Consider the following 16,394-nt stretch of genomic DNA (forward strand, 5'->3'; position numbering starts at 1 on the left):
TTTTGGTTTTTTTTTTGTTATCAATCAACAAACACATAATATACTAAAAATTGAAATTACAAAATTTCAAGACAAATCAACGATTTAACTTCAAGTATCACCAATTCAAAACTTCAACTTATTTATACTTTATTTCTTCATCAACGTTTTACATTAGTCCATTATCATTATAATACTTGACACGACAAAAATGTCAATTGATCCAGAAACAAGAAGAAAATTATTAAATTTACAAAAAACAGGTGAAAATAAAAAATGTTTTGATTGTTCAGCACCAAATCCTCAATGGGCATCACCAAAATTCGGTATATTTATATGTTTAGAATGTGCAGGTATACATAGAGGTTTAGGAGTTCATATTTCATTTGTACGATCAATTACAATGGATCAATTTAAACCTGAAGAAACTTTAAGAATGGAAATTGGTGGGAATGAAAGATTGAAAAAATATTTTGTGGAAAATGGAATTGATTTAAATTTAACTGCAAAATTAAAATATGATAATTTTGTTGCTGAAGATTATAAAGAAATTTTAACTTGTGAAGTTGAAGGTAAAGAATATGTTCAAAAAGATCATTCTGGTGAATCATTACCTCATAAAACCAATGATTCAAATTCAATTAAATCAAATTCATTGTCATCATCATCAAATCAAAATTCAACTTCTTCAAATTCAAATATACGTTCAAATAATAATACACTCAATAATGATCAAAGACATAAAAACGAAGCATATTTTGCTGATTTAGGTGCCAAAAACGAAACAAGACCAGATCATTTACCACCAAATCAAGGTGGAAAATACAGTGGATTTGGAAACACACCAAATCAATCAACAACCACCACCACTAACAATTCATCATTATCAAATTTTACAGTTGATAATTTCCAAAAAGATCCTTTAGGAACATTCACAAAAGGTTGGGGATTATTTTCATCATCAGTTGCCAAATCAGTACAAGAAGTAAATGATAGTGTAATTCAACCAGGTATAAATTCTTTCAATCAAAGTGAATTTGGTAATGAAGCTAAAAAGGCAATGGCACAATTTGGTCAAAAAATGCAAGAAACTGGTAAATATGGACAAGAAACTTTTCAAAATTTTACAAAAGAAATTAATGAACAAGGGTTAAATAAAACTATTGATCATAGATTTAATGGAATATGGGGTAAAAGTTCTTCTTCAGAACAAGTTCCTACTGCGTTTGGTTATAAAAAGGCAGATAATGGAATTAAATATGAAAGTTTATCTGGTGGAAATAATTTAAAACACGATGATGATGATAAATGGGATGATTTTTAATAAAAAGTTATTCAAATTAATTTTTAACATAGAAATTTATATAATACAAAATTAATTTTTAACATAGAAATTTATATAATGCAAAATTTATTTCAATTCATAAATTAATTCTATTAATTTGATCTATTATCTACTCTTTCGAATCTTCTCACTTTTTCGTTCAGCTATATACAAATCATACTCATCTTTAAAACTCTTGTAATTATAATAATAAGAATCCTTAATCCAAAATAATTTCACTACTCGCCAATTCAATACCCAATCTACTATACCAACATCTCTAACAAATGAACTCACAAGAAACCAAAATATTCCAATAACAATACCTAAATTAACTCCAACAAAGACTTGTTGCCAAGTATGATATTGTAAATAAACTCGTGAACTAGCTACTCCACAACAAACAAATAACATCGCTATTGCACTCAATCTCTTGTATAATATAGGTAATTTTGGAACTTTTAAAATTATAATTAACATAAAATAACTAATAAAAAATCCAATAAATTGAGAATGAGCAGATGGCATTCCATAATTTAATCCTGTTCCTTCACCACCAAATTGTAAATGGAAATCAGGTCTTGGATTCTTTAACAATTTTTTCATTACTTTATTCAATATCTCCGAGAATAAATGTCCACCTACCACAATAACTGGTTCAATTTCTCTCGTTATAAGAAACCATGACGTGTAAAACACCATAATGTAGATTGGCAATAATGTGAATTGTACCGATATTATGGAAATTATATCGTTTGGGTTGTATAAGACGTATGTTTGATCAAAGGGCACATATTGAGGTAGTAAATTTGTTGGAATATTTGACATATATTTTAGATTTGTAGATCGTTTCTAGTTTTCAAATATGTTGCAAAATTGAAAAATAATTTTGACAGATTTCGCGATAATTTTTAATTCGAGAAATAATAATATTATTACAAAAAGACTAAATATAAATTTTTGTATTATTAAATAAGTTTGTATATTATAATAATATATATATAAGAGGACATTAGAGTTCATGAGAGTGTGTTCAGAAAGAACACGGGATATAATGATAAGTACCCAGTAGCTAAAAACCAAAAACAAATTATAATTGATTGTCTGAAGATTGAACCAGGACTGATATTATTTTCCTTTAAAAGATGCAGAATAAATGAGATTGGTGATGCAAATAAAACAAAATTAACAAAATGAGAAATAACAAAATTGAGAAAAAAAATCAAGCAGTAAATTTAGTTCAACCCATTGGAGCCGGTATTTGTTGTTGTCTCTTTTGTTGATCTCTTGCCCATCTTGCAGCATCTTTTGTTTTTTCATCAAATAATGGATTTGATCTTGTTTTTTTAATAAATTCAGTAACCCAATCAGAATCAAAATATTGTTTAAATTGACCTTGTGGATACATTGCTGCTATATCTCCTAAAAGTCCAGTAGCTGATCTTGCTATTGATTCTGTTGATGACATATTTGGATCTAAAGAAATTTTTTGTAAATATTGTAAAATAGTTCCTACAACTGGATATAATGTTTGTGATTGATCTGAAAACCCAGCTGTTATACCAACAAAACAATCTAATACTGATTCTTTAACGTTAAATACATAATCAATTGTTTCTAATGAATTATCTTGAGGCTCTATATTTGCTGCTTCTGTACATATATTCATAACATATTCAAGATATGGTGCAAATTTGGGACCAATAGCAGCTGCAACATCTCCAAAAGCTGAAACTATGGCTGGTCGTAATTCTCTTTTTATATCTGGATTACTTAAATTTTTTCCCAATATTGTCATTAATCCATTAAGATATTCAGTAATTTGTAATCCTAAACTTTGTGATAAATCTCCAACTAATCCAATAGCTGTAAAACAAGTAGGTGAATCAACATTCTCCAAAGCTCTTGTTAAATATGGTAAAAATGCTTGTAAATAATTCATAAATCCATCACCTATAGTACTTGCTAATGCACTAATGGCTATGAAAATATCTTCTTCTATTACACTATTAGGTTCTTGAGCATTTAATAATTTTAAAAATCTATCCATTAAATTATCAGCTGCGTTTATTACATCTGGACCTAATTTTCTTATTACATTAGTTAATAATGATAATATATTTGTTTGTAATTCTTCTAAATTCCCCTTATCTTCAGTTGTGGAAACTTGTGATTGTAATTCAATTGTTGATTCTAATCTAGATAAGATTTCAGATGCTATATTTTGTACTATCCCCATTGTATCCAATGCACTATATGTTACAAATGTTGATAATGCTTCATACGCAGAAGCTCTTGAACTATTTTCATTATCTGCTCTACCTGAAACTTGCATTAATACAGGTATAATTGTTGGATAATAAGGTGACATTATATTAGTTTCTTGATCAGTATCTGAACATAATTGTTCAACTAAATTCATTAAAGTCCAACAACAATTTGTTGAAACTTTTGGATGATCTTGTAATCCATTAAGTAAAGCTTCTAATAATTGAGGTAATTGTTTTTCAACATCTATTGCATCAACTACCATATCTGCAATTCTACCAAGACACCAAGCAACTGTTTCTTTAACTTGTAAATTTTGATCTTTAATTAATGCTAAAATCGGTGTTAAAGCATCTTTTATAGTTGATTTTAATTGATCATGATCTGGACCATCCAATATCGATCCAAATGCCATAACTGAAGCTTCTCTTGATCTCCAATCTTCTTTATTTATATTGTTACTTACAAAATTTATAGTTGGATCAACAACATAATTTCCAATATTTTGAGCATATAATTGTAAACATGCACCAGCAGCCATAGCAACTGACCAATCATCATCTTCTGGATCTTCATTTTGTCTTGTTAATAAAGTCAATAAAGTAGGTAAAACTTCAGTTGAAGCAATTAAAGCAAAATTATAAGTAATTAATTCTGGAGAAGTAGCATTTTGTAAAGGATCTAAACCTAATTCTGATCTTTGTAAAGCAATTTCTAATTCTTCTTCACATACAGTTGACCAAAATTCAACTGCCATACATGCAACTTTTTCATCTGAACTTTGCATTCCAGAAACTGTTAATCCATATAATGCTTTTTCCATATAAAGTGACATGAATCTATAATATAATGACATTATTCTAGCTAAACATCCAAATGCACTTGCTTGTAATTCAGAATCATCTGCTTGTGTTGCTTCACATACAACTTGCATTATATAATTTCTTTCACCTTCATTTTCAAAATTATATTTTATAAATTCTAATGAATTTACTAATGCATTTAATGCAGTAACTCTTACAGCATTTGAAGGTTCATTACTTTGTACACCTTGAATTATAGCAATTAAAATTCCAGAAGCTTGTGATAAGATATTTGGATTTGTATGATCAGCAGTTTCACATATATATCCAATAGCTAATTGAGAAGATCTTTTAACATTTTCAGGATTTTCCAGTTTTGTATTTTGTATAATAATAGGAATCAATTCGGGCCATTCACCTCTTGGTAATTCAATATCTGCTATAGCAGCAACTAATTGAGCAGCAGTACTTGCAACTTTTTGATTTAATGTACTTAATCCCAAGATTGCTTGATCTTTTATTTTTTTTTTCAATTCAGTATTTAATTTAAGCCAACGATCTTGTTGAGCTAATTTTGTTCTTTGATCTTTTGATATTAATTGATTTTTTAATCCAATACCTGCTAACATTCTAACTTCAGTTTTAGCATCATTATTATTAAGAGCTTCAATTAATAAAGATATATATTCAGGAAAATGATTATTTGCTGCTTCATTTAATTCAATTTCTGCTTGAGTCCTTTGAGTAGGATCAGGACTCAAAATTGCATTTTCCAAAAGTTGAAGAATATCCATTCTGGAAATGTTGTTGTTGTGGTTGGGTATATTGATTAAATTGAAAATTGATCTATCAAAGTAATAAAAAAAGAAGAAAAAAATAAATTGAATTGAAGATAAAAAAAAAAAAATTTATTATTGTGAAATTAATGAAGTAATGTTTAATAACTTGTAAATCTCAGCAACAATTGAATAGATTTGTTGATAAGATTAAGTATTTGTTGATTGATCTTATTCTTTGATCTTTTGAAAAGTAATATTGTTATAACCTTGTTGAATCAATTATTATTTTTATTCTTGCCCTTATTAATTTATTAATATTATTTTTATTTTCTATTTTTTGTTTTTGTTTGTTGTTTAATTTATTTTTTTTTTTTCTGCAATAAATTTCAATTTTCGCAATTAAATTTTAACATTCTAGATATTGATTCTTTACATTTCTAAATTGATTGATTGAAATTTAATGTTCAGTAAGATTAGTATAAACTACATGGGCTAGTATCAAGAGATCAAAGGATTAGAAAAATGTTTTTTAAAAAAAAAAAAACTCACTTTTTTATCAATTAATAAACTATGTAATATTTATATATTTTATAGCAAAAAAAAAAAATTTATATAGATTCTTAAGTGTCCTTAACGAGGATGATAATATTCATTTTGGTTGTATTGTTGTTGTTGATGTGGTTGTTGATCACTTACTATAGAATGTAAATCAGTCAATGTTTCATCTTTTTGTAGTCCACCACTATGACCATTTTCAATATGTGGTTGTTGTTGTTGTTGTTGTTTAGCTGAGTCTTGATTTACATTTTCTTCTTCATCATCTATAATTTCAACATTTGAACTTCTTTTTATAGGTGATGAAGTAGCTGAATTTAATTCTCTTTGTTGTTTTGCCAATTCCAATTGTTTCATCAATGCTCGTTCTTTTAATTTTAATTCTTGTGCCTTTTTTTCCAATAATGCAGCACGAGCAGCCAATTCTTTTGCACTTGCTTTCTCCATTTCTTCCAATTTATTTTGTCTTTCTATATTTCTTTCATGTCGAATTACATAAGGTACAGTTTCGGAAATTTGACGCAATTGATTTCTTTGTGGTCCTATTGATAATCTCTTGAAAGCATCATTATTTGGAGCTCGTTCATTTATTGATACTTGTGATGTATTTGGTGTAAAATCAAAAGTGCCTTTTGTGGTGGTGTTTTTTGATAATGATGTTTGAGAATGGTTATCATCTAATAACATAGATGCTGATTTTTTAACTGATGAACTTGATGAGCGTCTTGAATTATCATCATAAAAATTTGCACCACTACTACTAGCATTTAATTTATATTGAGAATCTATTGGTGTATTAGTTAATTGTGCTAAATTTGATAAAGAAGGTATATTTGTATTAGCCAAAGTAGCACCTTTGTCTTCATTTTGATGATGTTCAACAGTATCATGAAATTCACTATCTTCATCATATTCTTCATCCTCCAATCCTCCACCACCAGTAACTTTAGTCAACCTTTCAGTTCTATAAGTTTCATACAAGAAATCATGAGTTAAATCTTTCAAATCTTGTAAATGTGATCCCAACAAAACCGATTTCAAATATGGAAAATCACTTATACTTGTATCTTCAATATCAACCAATCCCCAAGGATAATTTCTTGCCCTTATAATTTTTGAATTACCAGATTTTTTATCTTTAATTTCAAAAGTATCTTCTGATGTAATAATAGCAAATGGTTGTAAATTTGCATAAAATTTACATTCTTGAATTAAATCATAATCTTCATCTTCATCATATTCATCCAAAAAATTATCAAATTGGAAAACTGGTACATTAAATTTTTCAATATCCATTTTAACTTGTTGTTTAAAAGATTGTAATTCTTTAGGAGTAAAAGAATCAGCTTTCCCAATAATTGGAATTATATTTACATATTTAGATAATCGTTTCATACATTGTATATCAATTTCTCTTAATCCATGACCTGTAGGAGTTATAAAATATAGCATTACATGAACTCTTGTATCAGTAAATCTTGGATTTCTTTTAATTCTAGTTTCTTCAGCTAATACTAAATCAAATTGTTGTTTTAAATAATTTTCAATTTCAACAAAACATAATTCATTATTTAAATTTTCTCCAAATCCTGGTGTATCTATAATATTCAAAATTAATTTTAAATTATCATCATCTACAATTTCAACTTTTGTTTCAGTCAAAGCAATACCTGGTTCTTCATGTATTGTATTTGCATTAAATGAATTTCTTGTCAACATTGAAGTATTCGGTAAAGCAACAGATTTTGCAGATGTAAATGTTAAAGTTCTAGTCTCTCCACCATTTAATGAGATCTTATGGTTGTCATTTTCATAACGATGATTCATAACTTTCTTATTTAATAAACTATTTATAAATGTTGTTTTACCAGTTCCCAGTTCTCCAACAACCATAAATGTAAACTTTACTGCTTTTTTAGCATCTTTTCTATAATTTATAATAGGTGAATGTTGTGAATGTCCATTTGAAGTTCGATTAATAAATGAGTTATCTGGTTGATTATACTGAGCTGATGTAGTTGCCATTGTCTATGATATATATATAAAGTATATGATATTTAATGATTAAGTAGTTTTTGAATAATACAATTATTTATTAACGTGTCCCTTAAAATTCTTTATTTTTATAGATTTTGAAAAATGTGAAATTTTTGAGGATCTAAATTCTATTTAATAAAATTGTGATCTAACCAAAATTAGTAAAACAAAGTAATTGATCCTCTAAACAATTAGCAAATTATTAATTATATTATGATAAATAAAATTTAAAAGTGATTAATAATAAATTGTAGATTCCAAACTTCAATTTACTTCTTGATCTCTTTTATTTTTGTTGTTTCTTGTTTGTTGTTTTTTTGTTCTATGTGAGAATTAATTTCCTTAAAGTTTTTATTTTTTTGTTATTCTCACTTTTAAGTTTGTATGCAGTATTACACGTTAATTATTATTTAAATAAAAATATTTGATATAATTATTCACATGATTGATCATGTGATCATATAGTCCTAGCGTAATAGATTTCAAGGTGAATTAAAGTATTGCTGAAGCCAAATCTAAACTAGTATCAATAACCGTTATATGTATAAAGTGAAGATTGTTTGGTTTTAGAATTAATAGTATGTCACAATCTATCTCTTAATTGTCGGAAATGTGAAATAAATGAAACAAAAATAAAGCTACCAATTAGACCCTTATTTTTAAAAACTAATTACCCCCATAAATTCCGTATTGCACTGTTATATTTGCTTTTGTAGATTTATATCATAAGAATTTAATGAATTGGTTGTAATTATTTCTACTAAAAGTTCATTTAATACTAGCTCTTTCAATTCAATTATAAGCTCAATAATTAATTTCGATTTCAGCTATCCAAAAATGTCATTTAAAACTTTATCAGCAAAAGCAGCAGCTCAATTAGATCAAGAATTAATGTCTAGTGGTGCATATTCAATAGATCAATTAATGGAATTAGCAGGATTATCAGTTGCAAAAGCCATTTATAAAGAATATCCGCCATCACAACAAAAACCTTTACAAAAAATTTTAGTATTAGTTGGACCAGGAAATAATGGAGGTGATGGATTAGTAGCTGCTCGTCATTTAAAGATTTGGAATGCTTATGAACCTATTATTTATTATCCTAAAAAATCAACAAAAATTCAATTGTATGCCAATTTAGTTAAACAATTACAAAATTTGGATGTGAAGGAAGTATCTACATTGGAAGAAATTAAACATTTGCTAAATGATAAATCATATAATGGGATTTCTTTAATTTTAGATTCGATATTTGGATTTTCATTCAAACCGCCAATTAGAGAACCATTCAAAGATTTAATCTCATACTTATCAGAAAATCATAAAAATCTACCACCGATTATTTCAATTGATATTCCATCAGGATGGGATGTAAATGAAGGACCAGTTGATGTAGATATAAATTCCAAGATGTTGATAAGTTTAACTGCTCCAAAACCATGTGCTACAAAATTTTTGGAATTAGGTGAGAAAGAAGGAGAACAAAGAGTACATTATTTAGGTGGGAGATTCATAACTCCTGCAATAGCTAAAAAGTATGATATTGAAGATATTTTAAGTAAATATAAAGGAGATGAATTGATTGTTAAATTATGAATCAGAGATTATTAGTACTAATATAGTATGTATGCTATATAGTCTAATCTATGTATATAGTTGTCTATCACCAAATCTATTTTCTCTTTCATTATAATAATTTGGGACTTCAGGTAAATTCTTTGATGCAAATAAATGTTCTTGAATTTCTTTGGTTTTCCAACGTCCAATAAATGCACTTATGTGTCTTTTCATTTGTACTGAATTCGGTCTTTGATTATTATTAGACTGTAAAGGAGGATGGGGTAATTGTTTCACATTTATCAGATCAGACACTGATCTAGATTGAACATAGGGGTTGGCAGGTAGTGTAGTAGTATTTTTGACTATTGGATTTGTTACTATCCTTGGAAACCTACTCTCTGAGTATATGCGAGGAGTATCTAAACAATAATTTAGTGGAATATTTGATTTTGAAGAATCTTGTTGTTGCTGTTGTCTCTTGGTACGAATTTTTGGTAAATAATGGGAATGATCTTCTTTCTCTACTGGATATGGCGGTGTAGATTCTTTTAATGATGTAGCTAGTGAGTCATCAGAGAATAAACTATCAACAAAACTATAATTTGATGAAGATGATGAAAATAATGAGTCTTTCAGCAGTTTCAGCTCGTGTTTTGAATTGCGTTGTTGAGGTTTTGGATCAAGAGTTGCTGGTTGGTTGTATGAAATGTGGTTATTGTTTTTATTTCCTGGTTTTTCTGAAACTGGTCGTATTGTTGTGTAAGTCATTGACTTTTGAGTGATTAGTGGTTTTTGACTTGACATTTGTTGATGAGGATTCTTGTTGTAATTGAATGTTGGTTGAAAACCAGATTGATTCAAGATGATAGGCACGCTGAAATCTCTTACTTTTTGAACAGGTGCTTCCGCAAACTGAGTATCATTATTAGCAGCTGGAACTTCAGGTAATTCCTTATAATTAACCCTATTTTGCGCTCTAGAAAATTTATTAAACTCATGAGCCATTGGAGGAGCACTAACAATTCTTCGTTTAATAAATCTTTTAACTTTGGTATTGTCCTTATTAAAAATAGGTATTTGAGTAGGTAAATCACCTAAATCATAAAAACTTGGTTTAAATGTATCAACTGCATGACTAAGATTTATCAAGTCAAAGTTCAGTGCTGGAATATCTGGTGGAAGGTCCATTGAGGATAATCTTTGTTTGTTCTTGTTACTCCCCATAATTTAACTAAATTGATAAACTAGATTCTGGAATTTACCCCAGTTCTAGAAAGGATGGACATTTCATTTTCTATTTATATTTGAAATTTGCAAGTACTCTCATGATTCTTTATCTATTGTTGTAGATCATACTATGGACGTTTCAAATGATTCCTCTTCTATGCATCTTGAGCTAAAACTCAATTATGAAATATAGTTTTGTAAATCAACTCTTGTGCATATTTTGCTGGTATAAAATATTTCTGAATTTGGTAACACAAAGAAAAAGGCTGGTTTATATTTCAGCTAAAATATTACATTTCAATAAACAATTTAAACTTAGATTGAAAGATAAGAAAGATCAAGTCAAAATTCCACATTAGGTGAAAGTATCAACAATACATCGATGATTTGATTCTGGAAGTATATATGTCAAACATCAAAAAAATCGAAAACCTAACTGAAATTAAAAAAATATTATGGAACGGTTCAATCAATTTAAAAATCACTCATAAAAGTTCAAATGAAAATATAGAATTTTTGATTCAAGTATATAGAAACTCATACTTACCTTTCATATACGAACAGATCATCACATATTTCAAGAATTTCTTAAGTACAAACGATGTCAAAGATTTTAATAAAATTTGGTTAGAATATGAAAATGTACCATTAAAATGGAATTATCCAAGTGGAGTTCTATATGACTACCTATATCTACCTGGTAACTTCAACAACCAACAACACATATGGAATTTAGACCTTAAATTCGAAACAGCAGACCAAAAATATCCGTCAGATTATATAATACCCACCAGAAGATTTGAATCAGATATCTGGGAGAATAATCTAAATGAGATACTAGTCAATCAGCTAAAACAATCATGTTTTGTAATTAATGGAACTTCAAAACCTATTATGCAATTAAGTGAGCAAAATCTGAAGAATTTATGGAAATCTATCAAGTTTAGAAATTTGAATGAGTTTAGTTACGTGAATAAAAAGATTTTGAAGCAAGTTAAAAATATTCCAATAAAGTTGATTGTACCAAGTGATGCTGGAAATGTTATACAAGTACCTGGATCACCATTGTTAACGCTAAAAGAATTTTTGAAGATGAACTGTTCTAATTTATATGATATCTCCATTCCGGTAATTCAAGGAATTGATGTCACTAGCTTGTTGGATTTGCAATTAATTGAAATTTGGGAACTTTTTAAACATCTAGATAATGTTCTTTACATAACAAATATAATAAAGTCCTAAACCACTTAACGTACTTCATCTTTAGCTTTAAAAACACCTTGTAACCAATTCCTGTACATTTTTAATTGTCTCTTTCTATTAACAAGTAATCTTCTATCAGTAGCTATCTTAATTTTTTCAAAAGGTCCCAGTTGAGTAAATATCTCTTCTAATTCTTCTTCAGTAAAAAAATAAACTCTTGTTCCATCACCTCTTATATAAAAATTATCATCTAATAATCTATTCTTTTTGAATCGTACTTGTGCTAGATCATAACGACCATAATCACGAAATAAAATAGTTCCACCTGGTTTTAAACATTTAGATAAATTTCCAACAGCTTGACCCCATTGATTTGGATGTAACGCTGAAAATACAAAAATCATTATAATTATATCACATGAATTTGGCTTCAAGTCATCTGGTAATTTCCCTTCGGGGTTAGCTAAATCCCATACTGAACTATACGCAACCCCATTTTCCAGTTGTTCTTTAAATACTTCATTGTCACGTACTAAATTCACAGCATTTTTAGAATAATCACAAGCAAATATCTTGAGGTTTTTATTTTCATTTTGATTCAATATTGGAAAAAAAGTATTACCTGCTCCACAACCAATTTCTAGTATGGTAGTTGGTTCTTGATATTCAGCAGCTGTGACTTTATACAAACTTGGGAACTCAATTTTAAGCCAATTACGATCCTTAAAAAAATTTTCTTTATTGTTCTTATAAAAAATATCCCAATACCTAGCGGGATTAGAATTATATAAATTTTTATCAAATTCCCTTACGGGATTATCATACTGCTTTTTGATTAGTTGTTCAGCTTGTTCAATTTGTTCTGCTCCCCATTCAACATTATCCCATGCGTTATGATTGTATACATCTTCTTCTTTTGTTAAAAATCTTTGTCCGAAAACAAATGGTGAATCTTTACCGATTCTTGAATCTAGTGGTGGTTTTTGTATTTTAGTTATAGGATCCTGAGCTGAGTCTATTTCTGGGGTGGACTCTATGTATTCTTCTGACATTTTTTGGTGGTTGTGGGTAGGTGTTTCAGGACTTTATATTGATGTTTCAATTTAAGATGGTGTTTCGCGATGCAAAATTTGACTGCAAAAAAATATTAATGAGATTTTGTACATTAATTTTAACTATTTACTATTTACTCTATCAAATTCATGTAATGTTTATCGCCATCCAATTCTTGTAACCTTTTGGCAGCTTGTTCACTAGTCAAATCTCTTTGAGCTTCACCCAACATTTCAAACCCCACACAAAATTTCTTTACAGTGGCTGATCTTAACAAAGGTGGATAAAAATGTATATGAAACCAAGAACAATCTATTTCCGAATTTGCGTGTGAGTCAGAGCAAAATGGAGCTTGATGTATACCCATTGAGTAAGGAAAGGAAGTATTGAATAAATTATCGTATTTTGTAGTTAATTGTTTTAAAATTGTCGCCAAATCTTGTGTTTGTTTTGAGTTGAATTCCTTTATTGATTTTATGTGTTGTTTTGATATTAATAATGTTTCAAATGGCCATAAAGCCCAATATGGTACCACTACAATAAATGAATCATTTTCTAATACTATTCTTTGTTTTTCTTGTAATTCTAATTTAACATAGTCTCCCAAAAGATGAGAATTATTTTCTTGATAATATTTTGTCATATTTGTTATTTCATCATTAACTTCTGTAGGTATAATATCCAAACACCAAGCTTGACCATGAGGATGAGGATTTGAACAACCCATAGCAAAACCTTTATTTTCAAAAATTTGTAAATACTTATATGGTGCTTTTTTTTCAATTGATTCTGCTAATAGCTCGTTGTATAATGATTTCCATGTATTTATCACTGATTCAATTTCTGGGATGGTCATTAATGGTAATGTAAGATTATGTTTTGGAGAGAAGCATATCACGAAACATTTTCCCTTCACACCTTGAGTCTTGAATAATTTTTTTTTCAATGGGTTAGTTTCATTTTCTTCTTCATCATAATCAGGTTGATCTAATTTAACAGCAGGATAATCATTGGTGAAAATATAAGTTGACTCATATTTTGGATTAACATCACCAGTTGCTCTAATATTCCCCGGACAAAGATAACATTTTGGATCATATTCTGGTAAATTGGTCTTTTTAATTTCTTCTTTAGCACCTTGCCATGGTCGTTTAGCTCTATGAGGTGAACATAATATATACTTCGAAGTTAATGGATTAAATCTTCTATGACTATGATTTGTAAAATCGAATTCTTGAGACATTTTTAGATATGTTGGTGTTGATGTTATTGGATTTAGTAAATTTTGAATCGACATTTGTAAAAATGATATATATATGTAGGTGAATGAGCTGGTTTTTGAGATATTTATATGAAAAATTAATATTCAAAACGGGTTTTTGAAAATTACACCGTGGGAAATGTAAAATTTTGAAGTTATGAAATAAGTTTTTGTACTTGTTTTTGGCAATTAAAGTAACGAAAGTGATTGAATAATTGGAGAATATAGTATGTAATAATTTAAAATAAACATGTTATGTAATTTTTTTTTCAATTAATTGTTTTGATGAAAAATAATTTATATTTGTGTTTCGGAATAATAAAATTGAAATGCAGACATTTTTTTTTTATACTTCACACCTTTTTTAAAATTATGATTTAGTATGAAGAGATTGAATGTAACGTTACATTTTTTTCAATAGCCACTTTATAAACAACTTTCAAAATGTGATATAATATTGCGAAATAGCTTTGTGACGTATAAATTATTTTTAGTTTAGTTCATGTTGAATTGATTAAATTTGATTTCAAGAAAAGCCAGAGTATTACTATAAAAAAGTTCATTAGTAATTTAGAGACTGGGGCTATTTCATATGAACGACTCATAAATTTCAAACCTGTACAAATATCTAAATGTACAATTAGACAAAATCAGTACACAAATCAAGTAATCATAGATGGATCAGACTTATGACAAATATTTCTTAGTTACAGGAGGTGCAGGATTTATTGGCTCACATTTTCTAAACACATTTGTGCCAAAATACAAGAATTATCATTTTTTATGTATTGATAGATTAAGCTATGCAAGCAATTATGGATATATTGAAAATTTAGAGAAATTCAAGAACTATAAGTTCATTAAATTAGATTTGAGTACAGTAGAAGTTCCGGATCTACTTGAGTTATTCAAGAAATATAAAACTTCATACATCATCAACTTTGCTGCTGAAACATCAGTGGACAGGTCTTTCAAAGACCCTTTATTATTTACAAAGAATAATATACTATCAACTCAAAACTTGTTAGAATGTACGAGGTTATTAAGATATCAAATTGATCTTTTTTTTCATGTTTCCACTGATGAAGTATATGGTAATGGAAGACTCCATGCAAACGAAGTATCAACAACATTAGAGCCTACAAATCCATACGCTGCTACAAAGGCATCTATTGATTTAATTTTAAATGCTTATCTGACTTCATATCTATTACCAATTATGATAATAAGGTCAAACAATATTTATGGGCCGGGTCAAAATCCTGAAAAATTGATTCCATTATGTATTGAAAATGGTCTAGCTAGTAGACCAATCCCAATTCATGGTAATGGAGAAAATATTAGAGTATTTTTGTACATCACTGATATCTTGGATGCTGTTGACTTACACTCAAAATATAGTTATGAATCTATATATAACATTGGAGTACGTGATCCAGAATATATATATTATCTTGAAAATAATATAGACTTGGTTAAGCTAATTGGTGAAATTTTCGAGTTTGAACCTCAAATTGAATTTGTTAAAGATAGATTATATAATGACTTTTCTTATTCATTAGATTGTTCAAGAATATATGAAATGGGATGGAGACCTAAAGTGGAATTAAGAGAAGGGTTGGAAAAATTGAGAGACTATTACATAGTCCAATAGCTATATTTATAGAAATGTATACTTTAAATTCTATATTAATATTTCTTTAACTTTATTATCAAATAGCTGACTCTTTATAGGCATATCCAACGAATAAAAAGGATTCTTCATAACAAAATCACTATATGCAACATACAAATTTTTAAAATTTTCATTCAAATTATTCAAATCCACTTGCGTTAAATTTGGTTTAGTTATAATAATAAATTTCAACCCACTCACAGTTTGATAAATATATAAATTAAATAAATCAGTCTCCAAGTTCTTTAATCCAAGAATGTTACAATTTGAATTTTGCAGTTTACCAGTTTGTAGTATTTGTTGATTATGTTGTATATTTATATCCTCTAGATTAAAACTTCTTTGTGAGTTTTCTAGTATATTTGATGTTAATTTTGAACCAATTGCATGAACTCCATGTAATGTACCTGCTAACACGAGATAATCATTTGCTGTTAGTTTTGAAAGACCTAGTTGTAATTCTTTTTGATATATTAGACCACCTGATTTGTTTAATATTAGTAATGAATAAACTTTTGTCATGTGGATTATGAGATGTTTGTAGTGTAATTGGTGTGTGTTTAATATTCGATTAATTTGTATTGAAATATTTGTTTAATACTATTTTGGTGATCTTCAAATTCTCGTTTTTGTGTTACAACTCATACGAAACTTTCTACACTGTATCGCT

At 28.1% G+C, this 16,394-nt stretch overlaps 11 protein-coding genes across 11 annotated transcripts; 4 read left to right on the forward strand and 7 right to left on the reverse strand. All coding sequences in view use genetic code 12, as the record gives it.

Moving 5' to 3' along the window:
* Window positions 1-190: 190 nt before the first annotated feature.
* On the forward strand, window positions 191-1,303 carry AGE3 (Age3p; the record flags this gene model as incomplete). Its single annotated transcript, XM_051763186.1, has 1 exon — window positions 191-1,303. The coding sequence occupies one exon, from the start codon at window positions 191-193 to the stop codon at window positions 1,301-1,303; it is 1,113 nt and encodes a 370-aa protein (XP_051620051.1).
* A 126-nt stretch (window positions 1,304-1,429) lies between these two features.
* Window positions 1,430-2,131, reverse strand: CWH8 (Cwh8p; the record flags this gene model as incomplete). Its single annotated transcript, XM_051763187.1, has 1 exon — window positions 1,430-2,131. One exon carries the CDS (start codon window positions 2,129-2,131, stop codon window positions 1,430-1,432), a length of 702 nt encoding a protein of 233 aa, XP_051620052.1.
* A 412-nt stretch (window positions 2,132-2,543) lies between these two features.
* On the reverse strand, window positions 2,544-5,168 carry KGF54_002682 (karyopherin beta; the record flags this gene model as incomplete). The annotated part of the gene is made up of 1 exon (XM_051763188.1): window positions 2,544-5,168. One exon carries the CDS (start codon window positions 5,166-5,168, stop codon window positions 2,544-2,546), a length of 2,625 nt encoding a protein of 874 aa, XP_051620053.1.
* A 615-nt stretch (window positions 5,169-5,783) lies between these two features.
* SEP7 (septin) lies at window positions 5,784-7,733 on the reverse strand (the record flags this gene model as incomplete). The annotated part of the gene is made up of 1 exon (XM_051763189.1): window positions 5,784-7,733. The coding sequence occupies one exon, from the start codon at window positions 7,731-7,733 to the stop codon at window positions 5,784-5,786; it is 1,950 nt and encodes a 649-aa protein (XP_051620054.1).
* Window positions 7,734-8,582: 849 nt separating this feature from the next.
* On the forward strand, window positions 8,583-9,341 carry KGF54_002684 (NADHX epimerase; the record flags this gene model as incomplete). The annotated part of the gene is made up of 1 exon (XM_051763190.1): window positions 8,583-9,341. One exon carries the CDS (start codon window positions 8,583-8,585, stop codon window positions 9,339-9,341), a length of 759 nt encoding a protein of 252 aa, XP_051620055.1.
* Window positions 9,342-9,389: 48 nt separating this feature from the next.
* On the reverse strand, window positions 9,390-10,493 carry KGF54_002685 (uncharacterized protein; the record flags this gene model as incomplete). Its single annotated transcript, XM_051763191.1, has 1 exon — window positions 9,390-10,493. The coding sequence occupies one exon, from the start codon at window positions 10,491-10,493 to the stop codon at window positions 9,390-9,392; it is 1,104 nt and encodes a 367-aa protein (XP_051620056.1).
* Window positions 10,494-10,937: 444 nt separating this feature from the next.
* On the forward strand, window positions 10,938-11,774 carry KGF54_002686 (uncharacterized protein; the record flags this gene model as incomplete). Its single annotated transcript, XM_051763192.1, has 1 exon — window positions 10,938-11,774. One exon carries the CDS (start codon window positions 10,938-10,940, stop codon window positions 11,772-11,774), a length of 837 nt encoding a protein of 278 aa, XP_051620057.1.
* Window positions 11,775-11,779: 5 nt separating this feature from the next.
* Window positions 11,780-12,787, reverse strand: ABP140 (Abp140p; the record flags this gene model as incomplete). The annotated part of the gene is made up of 1 exon (XM_051763193.1): window positions 11,780-12,787. The coding sequence occupies one exon, from the start codon at window positions 12,785-12,787 to the stop codon at window positions 11,780-11,782; it is 1,008 nt and encodes a 335-aa protein (XP_051620058.1).
* Window positions 12,788-12,921: 134 nt separating this feature from the next.
* GAL7 (UDP-glucose:hexose-1-phosphate uridylyltransferase) lies at window positions 12,922-14,031 on the reverse strand (the record flags this gene model as incomplete). The annotated part of the gene is made up of 1 exon (XM_051763194.1): window positions 12,922-14,031. The coding sequence occupies one exon, from the start codon at window positions 14,029-14,031 to the stop codon at window positions 12,922-12,924; it is 1,110 nt and encodes a 369-aa protein (XP_051620059.1).
* A 694-nt stretch (window positions 14,032-14,725) lies between these two features.
* Window positions 14,726-15,703, forward strand: GAL102 (Gal102p; the record flags this gene model as incomplete). The annotated part of the gene is made up of 1 exon (XM_051763195.1): window positions 14,726-15,703. One exon carries the CDS (start codon window positions 14,726-14,728, stop codon window positions 15,701-15,703), a length of 978 nt encoding a protein of 325 aa, XP_051620060.1.
* A 30-nt stretch (window positions 15,704-15,733) lies between these two features.
* Window positions 15,734-16,246, reverse strand: KGF54_002690 (TRAPP subunit; the record flags this gene model as incomplete). The annotated part of the gene is made up of 1 exon (XM_051763197.1): window positions 15,734-16,246. The coding sequence occupies one exon, from the start codon at window positions 16,244-16,246 to the stop codon at window positions 15,734-15,736; it is 513 nt and encodes a 170-aa protein (XP_051620061.1).
* Window positions 16,247-16,394: the final 148 nt, after the last annotated feature.

The sequence above is a fragment of the Candida jiufengensis genome (assembly GCF_024610255.1).
Source record: "Candida jiufengensis strain CBS 10846 chromosome Unknown scaffold3, whole genome shotgun sequence".
Taxonomy (NCBI): Eukaryota; Fungi; Ascomycota; class Pichiomycetes; order Serinales; family Debaryomycetaceae; genus Lodderomyces; species Lodderomyces jiufengensis.